The sequence below is a fragment of the Zophobas morio genome, unplaced genomic scaffold (genome assembly GCF_036711695.1).
Source record: "Zophobas morio isolate AGI-343-1 ecotype UQ-CSIRO unplaced genomic scaffold, CSIRO_AGI_Zmor_V1 ptg000028l, whole genome shotgun sequence".
NCBI classification, from domain to species: Eukaryota; Metazoa; Arthropoda; class Insecta; order Coleoptera; family Tenebrionidae; genus Zophobas; species Zophobas morio.
This window is the reverse complement of record NW_026972133.1, coordinates 1116607-1135170: the sequence shown is the minus strand read 5'-3', so window position 1 is coordinate 1135170 and position 18564 is coordinate 1116607. Positions and strand designations below refer to the sequence as shown.

Sequence of the window (18564 nt, the reverse complement as noted above, 5' to 3'; positions counted from 1 at the left end):
ATAAACGAATATCACTAAGAGTATGTTATTGTTAAATTCAGGAAAAACATGTATTGCATTTTTCATGTATTTTAAATTGAGAAATTTTTATCAAACAAAATCAAAAGATACGATTTGAAAACATGCGAATGAACGTATGTTCACTGATTCGTTGTAAAATTCGACCAAACAATTCTTTCCCGCAGAAATTATGGTAGAAACCGGTTCCTTCGTTACAGTAGACGTGGACCGAATTCGCTCTAACGCAAGGCAGCAAACGTTTCTAGAATGTGGTCTGTAGACCAAATCGCGTCTGAACGCTAAGGTCGAAATTGGCCCGGACTCGCTCTGGTCTGTGGACGACTTAAGTTCTCAGGCGACGATATATCTGTCCGTCTCTAGACTAATAAATTTTAGTTTAAACATTTGATGCTGATTTGCACGAATAAACAAATTAAAACATTAGCCAAACAGCGGTTGCTAACGATGTCAGAAAAAGTGACTTGATTTGAACTTTTTCCAAAATAGTAATTATTTTATCGAACAAAAAAAATATGTTGACAGTATGAAATAAAATCCATAACGACATACCTCCGATAACTCTTTTCGCAGAACTCGTTTCGAAATTAAAAACTCGGCTCCCTACGGTCGCCTCGTCCTGAAACATCTCACTCTTTCTATAAAATTTGAGTTACCGGACCGTATTTATAATAATGTTAGCACTAACAAGTATTTAAAATAACAAGTACTTAATAATTTGTTTGTTTTATTTATTTTTATTCATTATAATAATCCCATTTCTTTATCAGAAACTTTTAAACGAAATAAATCCTACTTGGCTAGAAATAACGGCAAATTTGTGTTAGGCTCATCTGGCAACGTTGCAAATTATTTAAATGATAATTATGAGATTTTTACACATTTTTTCGTCGCCCTCTATCGAGTGGTAGCTTTATTAAATGTATTGTTGCTGTGATTTGAGTTATCTACGCGCGCGATTGGTGTCCAAGCTTTTCGCCGGCGTTTGACGGCCGACTGTTGGTGCGCCATCTCTTGTTCGCCGGCCGTTGGCCTGTTCGCTCCAAACAATAGCATGGGTCTATCTATATGTATTTAATCAATGCCAATTATTAACCACTTCTCTACTATTTAACCGCTTTCAACACCGAATTACGTGTAAGAAACTTTCGCTTTTCATTCCAAACCACCAAATTTACAAAAACCGCACCTTCAAATCTTTTTTTTTTCGTTACAGATGACATTTTTATTTTTGACAACAACATCAACATAACCACACATAACCTAAAACATCAAAATGAAACCAAAAGAGGCACCAATTTGCAAGTCGGAGTGCATTTTCAAGCGAAAAAAGATACACCCGCAGAACATCGTCCTGCGGCTGAAAAACCGCGAAACCTTCTCCTACCGAAGACCCGGCACCCACTTCCACACCGCGAGACAATTCTACCAAAGCATTTTTCCGAATTTTACTGTGATAAACGTGGAAAAGCCGCCTTGTTTTCTGCGGAAGTTCAGCCCCGACGGAAAGTACTTTATCGCTTTTTCGTCGGACCAAACCTCCCTCGAAGTGTACACCTACAAGGGTCCAGCGGCCGCGGCTGACTTATTCTACCGCTGCGACAACTGCGGGGCCGAGAAACGATCTGAGATTTGTAGTAAAATATTCGACAGAATGTTTAAGGTACCATGACTTTGTTAGTAATGCAGCAACTAAGAACACGCTTTGTAGCTGAAATATACGGTTCACGTGACCGAAGGCAGTGAGGAGCTTAATAGGGAATGCAGTTTGTTCAGCGACGACGGTCGATATGTGATAATAGGGTCTGCGGCGTTCATCCCTGAGGAAATAAGGCCATCGTTTTACGAAATACACACGAATAACGAATCTGTGACTCCCAACCCGCGGTCACCTCTAGAAAACTACACTTTACACTTAGTTGATTTACACTTAGGCAAACTGTGTGATACGCGACAATTTAAAGTAGACAAAATTTTTCTCTCGCATAACCAAGGTCTCTATTTGTACAAAGACATCCTAGCTGTGCTCTCCATACAACACCAAGTCATCCACATCTACCAAATCTTGGACGGGATGTTCGTCAACGTGCGAAAAATCGGCCGCTTTTGCTTCGAAGACGACTCCTACTTCTACAATTTGGTTTACCCGAACGAACGAGCGTTCAGAGACGTTAGTATAAATTCTCTAAAGCACCGACTTCTAACTTTTTTGTATAAAAGAGCGGTCACGATTAGTAGAAGGGACAACAGCCCGCTGGAAATACGGAAATTCTTTCACCACTTCAGCAACTACAACGCTTTGAAGTTGTGGAAAATGCAACTACTAGATGAAAATCATCTACTGATTAAGTACGCAAGCGAAGATGTGGTTACTTTGAAGTGTACCGACGCCAGTACGCAGCCGTCTTTTTTCATAGTTTATAATATGAAAGAGAGCAAGATTTTGGCGATTTATGAAAACACGTCGACTGATTTGTTGAATTTGTTTGAGAATTTCTGTGATTCGTTTAGGAATGCGAGCGTGAATAGCGAGACGCAGTTTACTTGTAGTCCCTCGAATAACATTTATGCTCGAATTTTGCAACAAAGGTGAGTTTTGTTGGTTGATAGGAGTATATTCATTGTGTGATTGTAGGTTTAAACAAACCATAGTTAGTGCTAAATACGGGGGCGAAACTGAAGCCACGAAAAGACTGTTAGCTCAATTACCAATAAGTGCCCAATCTTACAGTAGTTCGCCTTATTTAGACTTATCTTTGTTTAGCTATGATGATAAATGGGTGTCTGTGATGGAGAGGCCGAAGACTTGTGGCGAGTACCCAATCAGGTAAAATTAGTATAAATCGACTTACCGGCACCGCATTTTACACAAAAGATTCACCCAAATTGTAAAAACACAGTTCAGTTAATTTTTTCAAACTTTCAAACACCGCCATTTTAGTTGACATATGTCAAAGTTCGATTGGCAGCACTGCCACACGTAAGTGGCGATTTGGTTAATTTAATCCATCCGTCTTTGGATTATAGTTATTTGCTTTAAATAGCTTCTTTGTGATGAATTGTGTCTTATAACTATATATTAAGGGGGAACGCTAGACGAGAGACAAGTTTGAATTGGGCGCCATTTGTTGCCTTAAACGCAACCAGCAATTCTTCTTTTAATCTAGAGCAGCTTTCAACAGGAAAAGGTACAGGGGCGGCGCTTAAGGCGGTATCACTCGGCCTGGTTTGGGACAGTTTTTATCCCATTTGAAATGTCCTGTAAAAACGAGAGAAATTGACTTAGGACGATAATTTTTTTTCTTAACAATCCTTATTAGATATATTTTGTCCCTCTTATATTAAAATTTGATTTTCAGTTCTGTTTTCTGTGTAAAAAAAAAGTAAAAACATGCAAAAATGACGACATTTACATTGCTGTTAACAACGTACACTTTGTAGTGCGAAAAAAATTAAAAAAAGAGGTATCTACAACGAACCTTTCTTAAAAGATTGCATCAATAGGTTTTTTAATAAGTGTTGCACAATTCATATACAACGTCAGTTAAGTAAGCACTGCAGATGAAAAAATTGCCTCAAGTTTTCAGCTGTACCTACTGCGATCTCTGTCGCACAGTGGGTCGGACCTTCCGGCAGAAGTTGACCGTGAAATTGGGAAGGCGGAGATTATGCAGGGTAAAATACCTACCCTGACAAAAGAGGCTTCAAATTTTACTCGGTTTGCTCTCCAGTTTTCGATTCTTTCGTCATTTTGTCAAAATAGAAAATATTGGTGGAATAAAAAAAAAATTAGCACAACACATTCAAAATTATTCGAAAGCTATCGGTGTTTTATTTTTGATACTCTATTATGTAAATTGTTGAATTATAAAAATTGGTCCAACATATTGGTATAACATATTCAGTTTTGTCAGATAATTGTAAGATTCGATTTAGAGATTTTTTTGCTGATAACGCAGTAAAGAGATCCATCTGGCGAATGAGTAATTTTATGTTTTCTCGACGTTTCATGACCCCTAGACTATAAAAAAGTAAATCTCCCGTTTGTTGTGGTTTATCAATGCGTTCATATTTTTTAGAATTGCATATACAGGGTGACTAAAAAAAAAATTACCATTGAGTCAATTTATTCTATAGATTAAATCAACTACGGCTCACTCCATATTTCCCAAAATTTGGTACAACAATACTGTTATTGTTAGTATTAGACTGCACCTATCGGAATTGGTACACGTGCCTTGTAAAAATATTGATAAGGTCATGACAAAATTTTGTAATCAAAACACTTCTTTGAAACATACACATAGCATGTCTCATTACCTTTACTTTACTGTTAGACACATCTTTTTATAACTTTAAAAGTTACAATAAAGAGAAAAAATAAAATTCTAAAAATCTAACCACAGTTGCAAGAATTTTCTAGCACTTTAAATATTCTGTGCATGTCGTACAACAAATTTCGGAAATTAGAAGAAAATTTCCAAGAAATTTTCCAAGAGGAATGCTGGAATTCAATGCTTCAGGCAAGACAAGAAGAAAGTTTTTTGGCAAAAGAAGCTGGAGAAATAGATGATACTGGAGTACCCGTCATTACGGTTGTAGCGGATGGATCATGGGCTAAGCGTTCCTATCGTAGCAACTATAATTCAAAATCGGGTGCAGCATGTATTGTTGGACAACGAACAGGAAAATTATTATTTTTAGGGATAAGAAATAAATACTGTACGACATGTCAAAATGGAACAAACAAAAATCATCTTTGTTTTAAAAACTGGAACGGATCTTCCACTTCTATGGAAAGTGACATTATACTTGAAGGTTTCAAACAAAGTGTGGCAATGCCTGGTCTAAAATATGGAATTTTGGTGGCTGACGGTGACAGTAGTGTTTATTCCTAAATTGTGAAAGAACGACCATATGGTCCGTTTCCAGTAAAGAAGATAGAATGTTCCAACCACTTGTTAAGGAACTTCGTCAGTCAGTTACGAGTTCTACACCAAAAACGGTTTAGTTCCAAAGGTTGCCAAATCCAAATGTTGTTAAGGCAAATGTTGAAAAATAATATTGAAAGGCTGAGACTAGCTATCTGTTGTGCAATTAAATACAGGAGATCTACTAATGAAAATACGTCAGAAGAGCAGAATGCAGTTTTGAAAAAAGATATTCTGAATAGTATTCACTATGTCTTTGGTAATCATGAAAAATGCGATACATACTATTGTAATGGTTTCAAAGACAAAGAAAAAAATTTTATCCCGGAGTTGGAACAATGTGGCTTATATAATGACATTGTAATCCACTTAAACAGATTGGTTAATAACAGCAGCAGCCTTTTGAAAAACATGACAAACAATGCTTCCGAAAATTATAACTCTGTCTTGGCAAAATTTATTGGAGGTAAAAGAGTTGATTTCATGAGAAGACAGTCTAAGGTGTTTTGCAGCTGGTTATTCGTGGAATTCGCAAGGTGAATATCTTTCAAAGATTCACCAACCCATAACACACAGAAGTCCTGGAGTGCACACAAAAAGGTTTGTGGATAAACGAAAAGCAGTTTTATGTCGAAAACGTCTTCTTTATGACCGAGAGAAAAGAAACGCAAAAAGATCTCTAGATAAAGCAACTGCGGATGCAGATTATGGATTGGATCCTCACATAATGGACACGGAGATCTCAGATGAATTAAAACAACGTTATATACATAGGTTATGCAAAACTATAGAAGAAATTAATCAGATTGAAGCTTCTACCAAGGAACAATCAAGCTGCACATTGTGGCATGAAGAAAGACGAATCCGTCTTACAGCTTCTGCATTCGGTCGGATATGTAAACTTCGGCCTCAAACAGATTGTTTAAAAGTTAGTAGGTCCATTTTGATAGGATTTAGAGGCAATACGAGTACCAGATATGGAGTAGATAATGAAGTAATAGCTCGACGGGACATGGAATCCATTTTAAAAGAAAAAATTCGTCCATGTGGATTATATATTCATCCAACCGACAATTATTTAGGTGCCTCTCCAGATGGCATAATTGGCGAAAACACACTTTTAGAGATAAAATGCCCATATGCAGCCAGATTTGTCACTCCTGAAGAAGCCATTAATCAAAAAAAAGTAGACTTTGCAACAATAGTAAATAATAAATTCAAACTCAAACGCAATCATAGCTACTTTTACCAAGTTCAAGGACAACTCTATGTTTCTAATAAAAAAAGTTGCTTCTTTGTTTTTTGGACACCGAAAGGAGTTTTATACGAAGAAATTTCCAGAGACGAAACATTTCATAAAGAAAAAATGCATCAGAAATTAAAAGTTTTTTTTTTCAATTTCTATCTAGGAATTAATTAAGGATGACCATAAAAGTTAACTTTTTATATTTGGAGGCAGAGAGAATAAGAAATTCTTTATCCTAAATTTTATGTCTGAATTATGTATTATTTGTTACAGTTATTGTTGTTTCTTTCTTCCCAAGCATAAGCTAGGAAAGTATTGTAATAGGGTCCATCGCACGAATTTCTAATTTTGTTTTCTCAACGTTTCATGATTTAGGATATGCAAAATCAAATCTTTACACTTTCTCAACAAAGCTAAATATGTTACACTTTGCTTCAAGAGCGCGGTAAGTTCTGTCTAAACAAGTTCAGACCAAAGTTTAAATAAATACTATGCATAATTTAAGAAATTGAAATTATAAAATTAATGTTTTGATAGATATATTATAATTGTAATTTAATACTCATTGTTTTATTATAACTGGAGTACACAAAATGTTTATATTATTTATTATACTACCTCTGTTCCATAACAAGGGTTTCATTTGCAATATTACCTATAGATTAAATTAAAAAATTCACCCTTATCATAAAAACTGTGAAAGGTTGCATTTGTGATTCACGCGGAATTTCGGATGCAGCGTGCACAACACTCCACCCTCTTCCAGTGGTCCAGACCAATTTTCATTAAAACCTCGCTAAGTGTCTACCGTTATTTGATGGGGTCGTTTTGAAAGAGCGACAACATTATACCTCCTACACGCACGGAACAACGATAGCAGTAGCAGGCGTTAAGATATTTGAAAAGTGACTAGAGAACACTAGAGAGTGTTTGGACTACGTGAAGAGTTATTTATGCTCAACTGTTGTGTGACAATTCTGAGTGATACCACCTTAAGATGCGCGACTTGTAGTCGGGCTAGCAGTGGCGTAACATCGATGTATTGAGAAGGGAGTTTCGGCTGAGTTACATTTCTTTCAAAAACAATTAAAAATAGAGCAATTTCCACAAAAGAATACAGACAACCATTTAATAAAAATAAATTTATTTGTTTGGTAAAAAAATAGACTTACGTAACAATAAATTATGATAATCTATCACACAAAATTTGGTATTTTTAATTATTAAACGAGTTTATAATGTGAGGTATTATAGCATGAGTAAAAAATTTCACGAATCCCTTATTATAAACCAGTATCATATACTATTTTATAGTCGACTAGTCTTAAAGCAACAGTTAAATCTTTAGATAAAAGCGGGCTTAAAACTCTGAGAATAAGCAACCTATGACTATAATTATATGGTTTTTAATTTTCTGGCACAATTTATCGATACCGTAAAGTCGGATTATAATAAGGCTTAACGTTTTCTGTCTTTAACATTGAAGTAATAATCGCAGTTCGTATTCTAGCATAATTGACCCTTTTCCTGTAAGCAAAGTGAGTAGACATTATATAAATTCCAATGACACAGAGTGAGACAACATCACGCAGGCGAAGTCAGATTTTTGGAGCGCCAAGTTTAAATTAACCAATGAGCGACAGATTACGCATGTGTAGCCGGTTGCATTCTGTCAAAGCGGTTTGTTGTCACAGGCCTTTGCTCTGCTGCCGGAGTGCCGGATACAATTTCCAACGTGGTTTTGAAGATGCGTGCGCACGAAAAGTCACTATGGAAGTTTTACGATCTTACAGGAAAAGGGCCAATTGTCGTTTATAACTAGAGCTTCGACTGTACCGTAATTTAACAGTAATTATTGCTCACTAAAAATTACCTTTTTACTTCTTTTACTTACTTTTTTATTCAACTCATACATCAAATACAGCACTAATAATTGTTTAAATTCTTTTTCTATAATGTCAACGCTAATAAAATAGAAAAGTGATATTTTTATTAACCGCAATAATATTTTAAATATTTCAACATCGAAATATTCATCGCCGCTGCCACTGCTTGCACGATATTTGTAAGGCCAAACCAAAACAATGTTCTGCGCACTCCCACCACCTGTACCCTTTTGTGTTGAAAGCTGCGATAGACGACTACCGGACGTGGGTCATAAAAGCGTCGTAAGCCGATAATGCAGAATAATGATAATTTATGACAGGCGGCTCACAACATACCTTCAGCACAGAATAATCATTTCTCGTATTCTTTTGACATATTAATTTTAATATTCAAACACAACTTAGACACTGTAGAGCAAACAAGGCTTATCAAGCCCATCTATTAGTTTATTCGCCTAAATGTATTATTAATACCGTTTTCAAATTACACCAAAATTGAAAAATTGAAAAATCTATAAATCGAGAAGTTGAACAATCTAAAAATTAAACAATTTTAAAATCGAAGAATTGGAAAACCAAAAAATCTAAACCGAGAACTTGAAAAATCGAATAATCGAGAAATCAAAACATCAAGGAAAACAAAAAAATTAACGGAAAATCTAGAACTTAAAAATTGAAAAATTAAAATACCTATCGAAAAATTGAAAAACCGAGAAATCGAAACATCAAAAAATGGAAAAATTGAAGAACCGAAACATTGCAAAATCTCAGAACTGAAATACTGAAAAACTGAAAAATGGAAGGGAAATTGAAAAATTGAAAAAGTGAAAAAATTCAAAACTGAAATTTTGAAAAACTGAAAAATGGAAAGAAAATTGAAGAATTGGAAAAGTGAAAAAATCCAAAACTGAAACACTGAAAAATCCAGAAATCGAAAAATTGAAAAATCACAATTGAAGAAAGAATAAAAAAATCAAGAAATAGAGAAATGGGAAAATCAAAAAATCAGTTAATCGAAAAATTGAAAAATCGAAAAATTTAGAAACGACGAAAATTGAAAACTGAAAAATAAAAACATTTAAAAATCGTAAAACTCAAATATCGTAAAGTTAATAAATTGAAAAACTGAAAATTTAAAAAAAAAAATCGTATCAAAAACTAAAAATTCAAAAAAATCGAGAAATTGAACAATCAAAAAATCAAAACATTGAAATCCCAGTAAGTTGATAAATAGGAAAATTAAAAAACAAAAATTTTAAAAATCCCAGAATTGAACAACAAAAAAAATCTAAGCCTGAAAACTCAGAAAATTGAATGATCGAGAACAAAAAATCTAAAATTTAAAAATTCGACAAATTGAAAAATCATGGAACTGAAAAATCGAAAAGCCAAGATAGTGAGAAATCTAAAAACCTAAAACTTTAAAAACTGAAAAATTAAAATATCGAAAAATTTAGAAACCGAGAAAACACAATATCAAAAATTGGTCTAAAGAGTTTAGACAGTACTTCCCTCGCTGTCGGAAACTTGACGACTGCATGGCTATTGTGTTTTTTTCTCATTACATTTTTGTAGTGGGAATTTAAAAAAATGGCGATGACGTCAACATTTTTGCAAGGACACGTATATCAGTTGGGATAGATGTAGTGTAATACTAAGAATAAAATTATTGTATTCCCAAATTTTCGGGAAAATGAATTGGGTCGTTTTAAATATTGATATTTTATAATCAATAAAATAACGAAACAATTTACTCACGTATACGGCAACTGAAAATCGTTTATGTATAAACAATCTTAATTTAAGATGACAAGCGTAACAGCATACGTGTGAGTCAAACAGAGAAACTGTAAACAAAACGACCATCGGTTTTATTGCTTCGACTTCCGCTTATTATATAAAACATTGGGTTTTATTTTAATTCTTGACGGTGAAATTCACAATTGGTTGATTATAAACATGTCTATTTCACATTCGCGGAACCAAGTGATCGCATAAAACAAATGCAGGTCTGTAATGTTAAAGTCGATGTAAATAAGCGTGCTACCCTTATGTTTCAACCGAGTTTTTCCTTTAACAAATTTTGTGTCTACCAAATTGGGTTGGTTGAGGTGTAATACTAATAATAAGTGTTGCCTTTAATTTAATCAATAAAATAAATTGACTTCATTAATTTTTTTGAACCACCTCTTAAGAAAATCTAAAAAATATGAATGGAATGATAAATCACAAGTACAAACTCATCATATTTTTTGCATTTTATATAGGATTTATTCAGCAAAATTTAAGGGTGACGTCATCAATTTTTTAGGAGGGATGAACAAATACATTTTGAACAAAAGTTTACCATGCTTATAATAACTTTAAAATATTCCCAAGATTTCAAAGCATTCGGTTTTGTAATTCCTAATTAAATCGATAAAATAAATTCACGCCTTCATTAATTTTTTTGAGTCACCCTGCATATGCAAATCCAAAAATATGAATGGAATGATAAATCACAAGTACAGACTCATCATATTTTGTACATTTTAGATACGATTTATTCGGCAAACTTTTGAGCTAACGTCATCAGTTTTTTGTAGAAGATAACCAAATATATTTTGACTAAAAATTTATTATGCTCTTTATAACCTTAAAACATCTGCAAGATTTCAAAGCATTCGGTTTTGTAGTTCCAGATTAAATCAATAAAATAAATTTACGCATTCATTAATTTTTTTGAGTCACCCTGTATATGCAAATCGAAAAAATTTGAATGGAATAATAAATCACAAGAAGAGACTCACCATATTTTGTACATTTTAGATAGGATTTATTCAGCAAAATTTTGTGGTGACGTCATAAATTTTTTAGGGGGGACGACCAAATACATTTTGATCAAAAATTTACCATGCTTATGATAATTTTAAAATATCTTCAAGATTTCGAAGCATTCGGTTTTGTAGTTCCTGAGTAAATCAGTAAAATAAATTTACGCTTTAATTTATTTTCTTGAATCACCCTGTATATGCAAATCCAAAAAATATGAATGGAGTGATAGATCACAAGTACAGACTGATCATATTTTGTACATTTTAGATATGATTTATTCGGCAAATTTTCGAGCTGACGTCATCAAGTTTTTGGAGGGGATAAGCAAATATATTTTGACTAAACATTTATTATGCTCTTTATAACCTTAAAACATCTGCAAGATGTCAGAGCATTCCGTTTTGTAGTTCCTGATTAAATCAATAAAATATATTTACGCATTCATTAATTTTTTTGAGTCACCCTGTATATGCAAACCAAAAAATATGAATGGAGTGATAAATGACAAGGACAGACTCATCATATTTTGTACATTTTAGATATGATTTATTCGGCAAACTTTCGAGCTGACGTCATCAAGTTTTTGGAGGGGATAAGCAAATATATTTTGACTAAACATTTATTATGCTCTTTATGACCTTAAAACATCTGCAAGATTTCAGAGCATTCGGTTTTGTCGTTCCTGATTAAATCAATAAAATATATTTACGCATTCATTAATTTTTTTGAGTCACCCTGTATATGCAAATCCAAAAAATATGAATGGAGTGATAGATCACAAGTACAGACTCATCATATTTTGTACATTTTAGATATGATTTATTCCACAAACTTTTGAGCTGACGTCATCAAGTTTTTGGAGGGGATAAGCAAATATTTTTTGACTAAAGATTTATGATGCTCTTTATAGCCTTAAAACATCTGCAACATTTCAAAGCATTCTGGTTAGCAGATTAAAAATAAATTTCAAAATGTTGTTTTATAATTTTGATTTTTTTTCCAAAAATCTGGACGTTTCGGGTGAAAAGTCGATTCAGAGTTGTAAACTACATGTGTAGGACTATGTTATTTTATACAATTGAAAACCCATTTACTATGTACAATTTTGAAGTGACGTCATCGCATTAGTGGTGGGGATGATTAGACAAATTTTAGTTAGCGTTTTACCATCTACATGATATTCTTAATATAAGTACAAAATTTCACAACAATCGGTCGAGTACTTTCGGAGATTATCTGTCTAATAAAAATCCGGGACAACAGACGGACAGACGGACAGACGGACAGACGGACGGACAGACGGACAGACAGACGGAAATGGGAGACCTATTTCTTCGTCTTCTAGGGGTCATGAAAGATCGAGAAAACGTAAAAGTAGAGAGTCGGCCGACGGACTCGATTACAATACTTCCTTTGCTTACGCTCGGGAAGTAAAAATTTGAAAAATTGAAGAAACGAAATATTGCAAAATTCCAAAGCTGAAATATTGAAAAACCTAAAAATGGAAGGAAAATTAAAGAATCGAAACAGCGAAAAAATCCCAAACTGAAACATTGAAAAATTGAGAAATGGAAAAATGGGAAAATCAAAAAAATTGGTCGAAAGAGTTTAGACTGTACTTCCCTCGCTATCGGAAACGTGACGACTGCATGCCTATTATGTTTTTTTTTTCACATTAGATTTCAAAGCATTCGGTTTTGTAGTACCTGATTAAATCAATAAAATAAATTTGCGCATTCATTAAATTTTTTGAGTCACCCTGTATATCCGAATCCAAAAAATATGAATGGAATGATAAATTACAAGAAGAGACTCATCATATTTTGTAAATGTTAAATAGGATTATACGGCAAACTTTTGAGCTGACGTCATCAATTTTTTGGAGGGGATAAGCAAATATATTTTGACTAAAAATGTATTATGCTCTTTATAACCTTAAATCTGCAAGATTTCAAAACATTCGGTTCTGTAATTCCTGATTAAATCAATAAAATAAATTTACGCATTTATTAATTTTTGGGGTCAACCGGTATGTGCAAATCCAAAAAACATGAATGGAATGATAAATCACAAGAAGAGACTCATCATATTTTATACAATTTAGATAGGATTTATTTAGCAAAATTTTGAGGTGACGTCATCAATTTTTTAGAGGGGATAAGTACATATATTTTGATGAAAACGGTCCTGGTTTAATAACAAAAAAATATTGTTCGTCTATAAAACAAGCTCGTTTTAGACAAAGTATTCGTAAAAAAAAAATATGTCGTTTAAGTTTCATGTTGTGACAAAGAAGTCTACACATATTAAAACAAAAAGACAAAATATAAGCCCGCCCACCCGCCCTATCTCAATTGTGATGATTTTTTTATTCGCCGAGAACTAAAGGGGCGAAGCTTAACTGCAAAATATTTATTTCTATACAAAAAATTAAAAATATATTTTTCACTACCGTGTTGTTCAAAGAATACTATGTATGTATTAAAAAAAGCAAAATATAAACCCCGCCCACCCACCCCGTCTCAATTGTGATGATTTTTTTATTCTTAGAAACTTAAAACACGTTTAAAATGGTAAATTCTTGTAAGAAAATATGGATCTTTTACTTCAGCCCCGCCCCTCTATCTGACAACGAATGAAAAATTCATCACAATTGAGATAGGGTGGGTGGGCGGGGCTTATATTTTGCATTCTTTTATTCTTAATATACATAGTCATCTTTTCACAAGAAGAAACTTAGAACATTGTTAAAATGGTACTTTTTGCAAGAAAATATGGATTTTGCAATTATGGGGCCGAAGCTAATTGTAAAATCGATATTTCCTTATACAAATTTTAAACATGTTTTAAGTTTCATGTTGTAGTAAGAAGTCTATACACCCTATCTCAATTGTGATGATTTTTTTTATTCGCCGTGAACCGGAGCTTAACTGCAAAATATTTATCTCTTTACACGAAATTAAAACATGTTTTTGAGTATGATGTTGTTCAAAGAATATTATGTATATTAAGAAAAAAAAGGCAAAATGTAGCCCCTCCCACCCACCCCATCTCAATTGTGATGTTTTTTTTATTCCTAGAAACATGTCTTTCATGGTAATTTCTTGTATAGAAATAATAAGGATTTTGCAATTAAATTCTACTCCTTTGGCTCTCGACGATTGAAAAAAGAATCACCACAATCGAGATAGGGTGGGTGGGCGGGGCATATTTTTCGCCTTTTTTCTCAATATACGTAGTCGTCTTTTCAGAACGAAAAACTTAAAACAAGTTAAAAATGGTAAATTCTTGTAGACAAATATGGATCTTTGGGCGGAGTCTAATTGCAAAATCTATATTTCCTTATACAAATTTTCCATTTTAAACATGTTTTAAGTTTTATGTTGTCAAAAAGAAGTTTACACATATTAAAACAAAAAGCCAAGATATGGTTTAAATATTTTTTAGAAAATCCTGTCATGGATGTAGAAATATTTGTGATAGCCAAAGAGGTTTTTTTGAGAAAATTATCTTTGAATTTAGACCAAATTGAAATAGACACTAGGCAACAGGAGCATTTGGGCAAAAGAAAGAGAAATTAGGGTTACGGCTTCAAAGTTTGGACGTATTTACAAACTTAGACCGACTACAGCAATAGCTAAAACTGTGGAGTCTCTGTTGTACAGTACATTTAGAGGTAGTAGTCATACATACTATGGACAGCAAAGTGAGGAAAAAGCTGTCAAGTGTTTTGAAATAAATAAAAATTTAAAAACTGATCGGTGTGGCTTGTTTATTCCAAAACAATTTCCTTACTTGGCTGCTAGTCCAGACAGGGTTCTAGAGGATAGGAGTACATTAGTCGAAATTAAATGCCCTTCAAAATCGTAAGATTTGTCTCCCGAAGAAGCGGTTAGAAAAAAAATAATCAAATTTTGTACATTGACAGACAGAGAATTGAAACTAAAAAAAAATCATGATTACTACTTTCAAGTCCAGGGACAAATGCTTGTTACGGGCATTTCACAAGTTTATTTTGTTGTATGGACACCCAAAGGAATAAATATAGAAAAAAATTATAAAGACGAAGAAATATATGTAAAAAGATGGCAGATAAACTTGGCAGATTTTACTTTGGCGCAATATTGCCCGAAATAATTGATTCAAGAAGAAAAAGGAACCTGCCTTTGCGAGAGATTTTTTTAAAATAAATAAAATTTGTTTCTATTTTTTTATGTACTTTAATAATTTATTAGGAGTACATTTTTTATCACCAAGACTTGCATATATTTATTATAAATATATTTTGAAAATAATCTCTCGGCAAATGAAAACATATACGAGCACTTTTTTCGAGTAAACAATGAAGGGAGAAGTTACTGGGCGTAGGGCTTTTTTAAAACACCTCCTTTAGTAAGTAGTAGATACACTTAGTTACTTATACGTGTTAAACAAAAGCTGTATTTTATATATTTTTTATTATTATTATAAATATGTTTATTAGATTTATTAATTAACAAAGCAAAATATATATTAACAATAATATTACAATGAATTTTTAGTAATCATGTGTATTGAATTCAGGATCTTGACTGGAGTAAAAATATTATAGTTCCCCAGTTTTAATTCGGTTTTATGATAGTACCTCATTGCGTAAAATTTAATTTCCTTAACAATAGATTACTACGGCCGGTCCTGGCGGCTTGTCATAAAACTGAGTTCCTTGCCATAAATTAGAAAAATCAGTCGAGAACTTTAACAATCAGCTTATGGTAGAGCAGGCGATAAGGGTTTTACCTGGAAAGTCGCTTCCGTAAATTTTAGTGGCGCTCCTATCGGCAAAGTACTGAACTAACTGCTCAAATTCTGTCGAATTGATACCCAATTTTTTCAATAATTGTTAGTTTTTGTTAAAAACTCTGCCAGCCAATAGATCATTAATTTTCCTCTATTATTCCTGTTAAAATTATTCGACGTATTTTGCATTAATTTGTGGTATATTTTGATTTTAATAAACACATTATTATTTAAACAAATTGTACCACTAACACATGGTAGAAGGAGACATGGTATAGGCATACGCATCGGGTGTGACGTCAAGTGGGGTGAAATTAGCGCGAAATTTAAAATACAAACTTTCGTTATCCGACAACTAATTAACGTATTGGACACACCAATGACAACTCAAGCTAAAATTCCCTAGACTTCCCTAGCGAAGCTCACAAGAGTCACAAGGTCGTTGATGCCACCTAACGTCATAAATGGATGCGCAGACCATTTTTAAATTGGTACATCGGATGCCTATACCATGTCTCCTTCTACCATGCCACTAACAAACATTTAATGACTCTGCGCCCTGTAAAACGTGATGTTTTATCCATGTGCGAATTTGCAAGCGATTCTATGATGGTTATGACTCAAAAAACTTGAAAAGAAAACATACAATGGTGCTTTTTTTACGATATTTCTCAGCCATATTTTTTTAGTCGATTGAACTGGTCTCTGCGCTCTAGAATATGAAAAAAGCTGCAGAGTGATACATACATCTATATTAATATCATTTTTTGATACAAAAAACCGAAAAATGTTATACCTCGTCTAGCGAGTCCCCTTAACGGCAAATACATTAATTATTGTCGTATTATTTGCAAAACCAACTCGTTCGGTTGGCCACCCTGACCATTTCCATTTTGAACAGGTCCGTACTCGTTACAGATTCTACGGCCGCGACTCTGGTCTCCTCAAATTTCAAATTTTCGCCGGTGGTACCAGGCTGATGTACCCATCGGCGCGCAGACTGGTTGCTTTCACGTTTCACCCAACGGACCCATTTGCCATATCAGTGCAACGAACCAACGCCAACTACGTCGTTAATTTTCACGTCAGACAGGACCCAACATACGGAAACGTAAATTTCTACGAAGATTGCCAATACGTTTTATAACATAATAAAGTTGTGATAAAATAAAATAATTTTATTGTTACGAGATAATTACATTAAAGCCTATTTTCCAAAAATATACTAGTGCTGTGACCATTTGATGGTCTTCAAGTCAACTCCTTCCTGTATCATTTCCCACAGAGGACTCATCTCGCGCAGTCTTGCCACGTGTTGGATACATTTTTGCGCCGTATAATCCACTTCCTCGATTGTGGTGAAGCGGCCAAAGCCGAACCTTATACTACTATGTGCCAGATCCTCATCAGCCCCGATGGCTCTTAAAACATACGACGGCTCCAAAGAGGCCGAAGTACACGCAGATCCACTAGATAGCGCCACGTCCTTCAAGGCCATCAATAGTGACTCACCTAAAACCCAAAATAACTAAAATCCCTAAATTCGCTTGGTCTCACCTTCAACAAACGCAAACGATAGATTAATACACCCCGGGTACGAGTGCACGGGGTCGCCATTCCTGATCACGTGACTCAACGTCCCGAAAATCTGGTCCATGAGTCGCTTGCTCAACTTTTCCATCCAGGCGTGGTCATACTCCATCTCTCTCTGACTTATAGCGCAGGCTTCGCCTATTCCTACTGATAAGGGAGTAGGGACGGTGCCACTTCTGATCCCCCTCTCTTGACCCCCACCACTCTGAATTGGTTCAACGCGCACGCGAGGCCTGCGGCGGACGTAAAGAGCACCCACACCTATCAAAGTGTCAATCAGTGTTACCAACTGAAGCAAAAATTTAAAAAACCTTTAGGTCCATAGACTTTGTGACCACTGATGGACATCAAATCAATATTCATTGCGTTAACATCAATGGGGACTTTTCCCACAGCTTGGGCCGCATCCGTGTGAAAAAAAACCTTCTTCTGTTTACAAAGCCGCCCGATTTCTGCCACCGGTTGTTTGACCCCGATTTCGTTATTCACCGCCATTATGGAAACCAGGGAGGTTTCAGGGGTGATGGCTTTGTCCAGATCTTCGAGCGAGATAATCCCATTGGTACCAACCGGTAAATAAGTGACCTTGAAACCTTCAGCTTCGAGCGCGCGACAAGAATCCAAAACACATTTGTGTTCCTTCAAACATAATTTTGAATTTTTGTTTCAATACAAAAGTGTCTAATTACTGTTTGTGTCGTTATGATGTGCTTCTTTTTCGACGAGTAAAACCTAGCGACCCCTTTGACTGCAATGTTGTTGCACTCGGTGGCCCCCGACGTGAAAATGATTTCTTTGGGGTCAGCCCCGATGATGCTCGCCACTTGCGCCCTCGACTTTTCGACAGCCGCCTCTGATTCCCAACCGTAAGCGTGCGTCCGCGAATGGGGGTTGCCGTAATAGGAGGTCAAGTAGGGTAACATGGCGTCAAGCACCCTCGGATCCTACAACGCAAAGTAGCAAGGGGGCTACAAAAAACACCGACTTACGAGGGGCGTAGTGGCTTGTGCGTCCATATACAGAGGTCGTCCGACGATAACCTCATCTCTAATGCTGTAATTTTTGTCTGAAAGGGGACTATTATGAATGACATAACCTCAAAGTTGGAATTTACCGATTACTGGATTATCAAGCGACGACACGCTATAATATCTAGTCGGGGATATATTTTGCGATAAAAGCGAGCGTAATTTTACACAATATCGATGCATTTTTAATCCGTTTTAAGATTATCGGTTAAAACTCGCGATTGACATTTCGTGACATTTGGAAAAAGTGACGTCGGAGGTTGAGCGGATCC

The 18564-nt window shown here is 34.7% G+C and overlaps 2 protein-coding genes across 2 annotated transcripts; one reads left to right on the top strand and one right to left on the bottom strand.

Annotated features, from left to right (window-relative positions):
- The first annotated feature begins 1035 nt into the window (after positions 1-1035).
- Positions 1036-16894, top strand: LOC135136927 (DET1 homolog). The gene is made up of 5 exons (XM_064066411.1): positions 1036-1155; positions 1235-1681; positions 1730-2607; positions 2654-2845; positions 16590-16894. The coding sequence occupies exons 2-5, from the start codon at positions 1295-1297 to the stop codon at positions 16816-16818; spliced, it is 1686 nt and encodes a 561-aa protein (XP_063922481.1). The 5' UTR covers positions 1036-1155; positions 1235-1294; the 3' UTR covers positions 16819-16894.
- LOC135136928 (cysteine desulfurase, mitochondrial) lies at positions 16835-18552 on the bottom strand. The gene is made up of 6 exons (XM_064066412.1): positions 18379-18552; positions 18254-18330; positions 17954-18208; positions 17576-17903; positions 17229-17525; positions 16835-17183 (listed from the first exon to the last, which is right to left on the bottom strand). The coding sequence occupies exons 1-6, from the start codon at positions 18473-18475 to the stop codon at positions 16897-16899; spliced, it is 1341 nt and encodes a 446-aa protein (XP_063922482.1). The 5' UTR covers positions 18476-18552; the 3' UTR covers positions 16835-16896.
- Between the last annotated feature and the right edge of the window lie 12 nt (positions 18553-18564).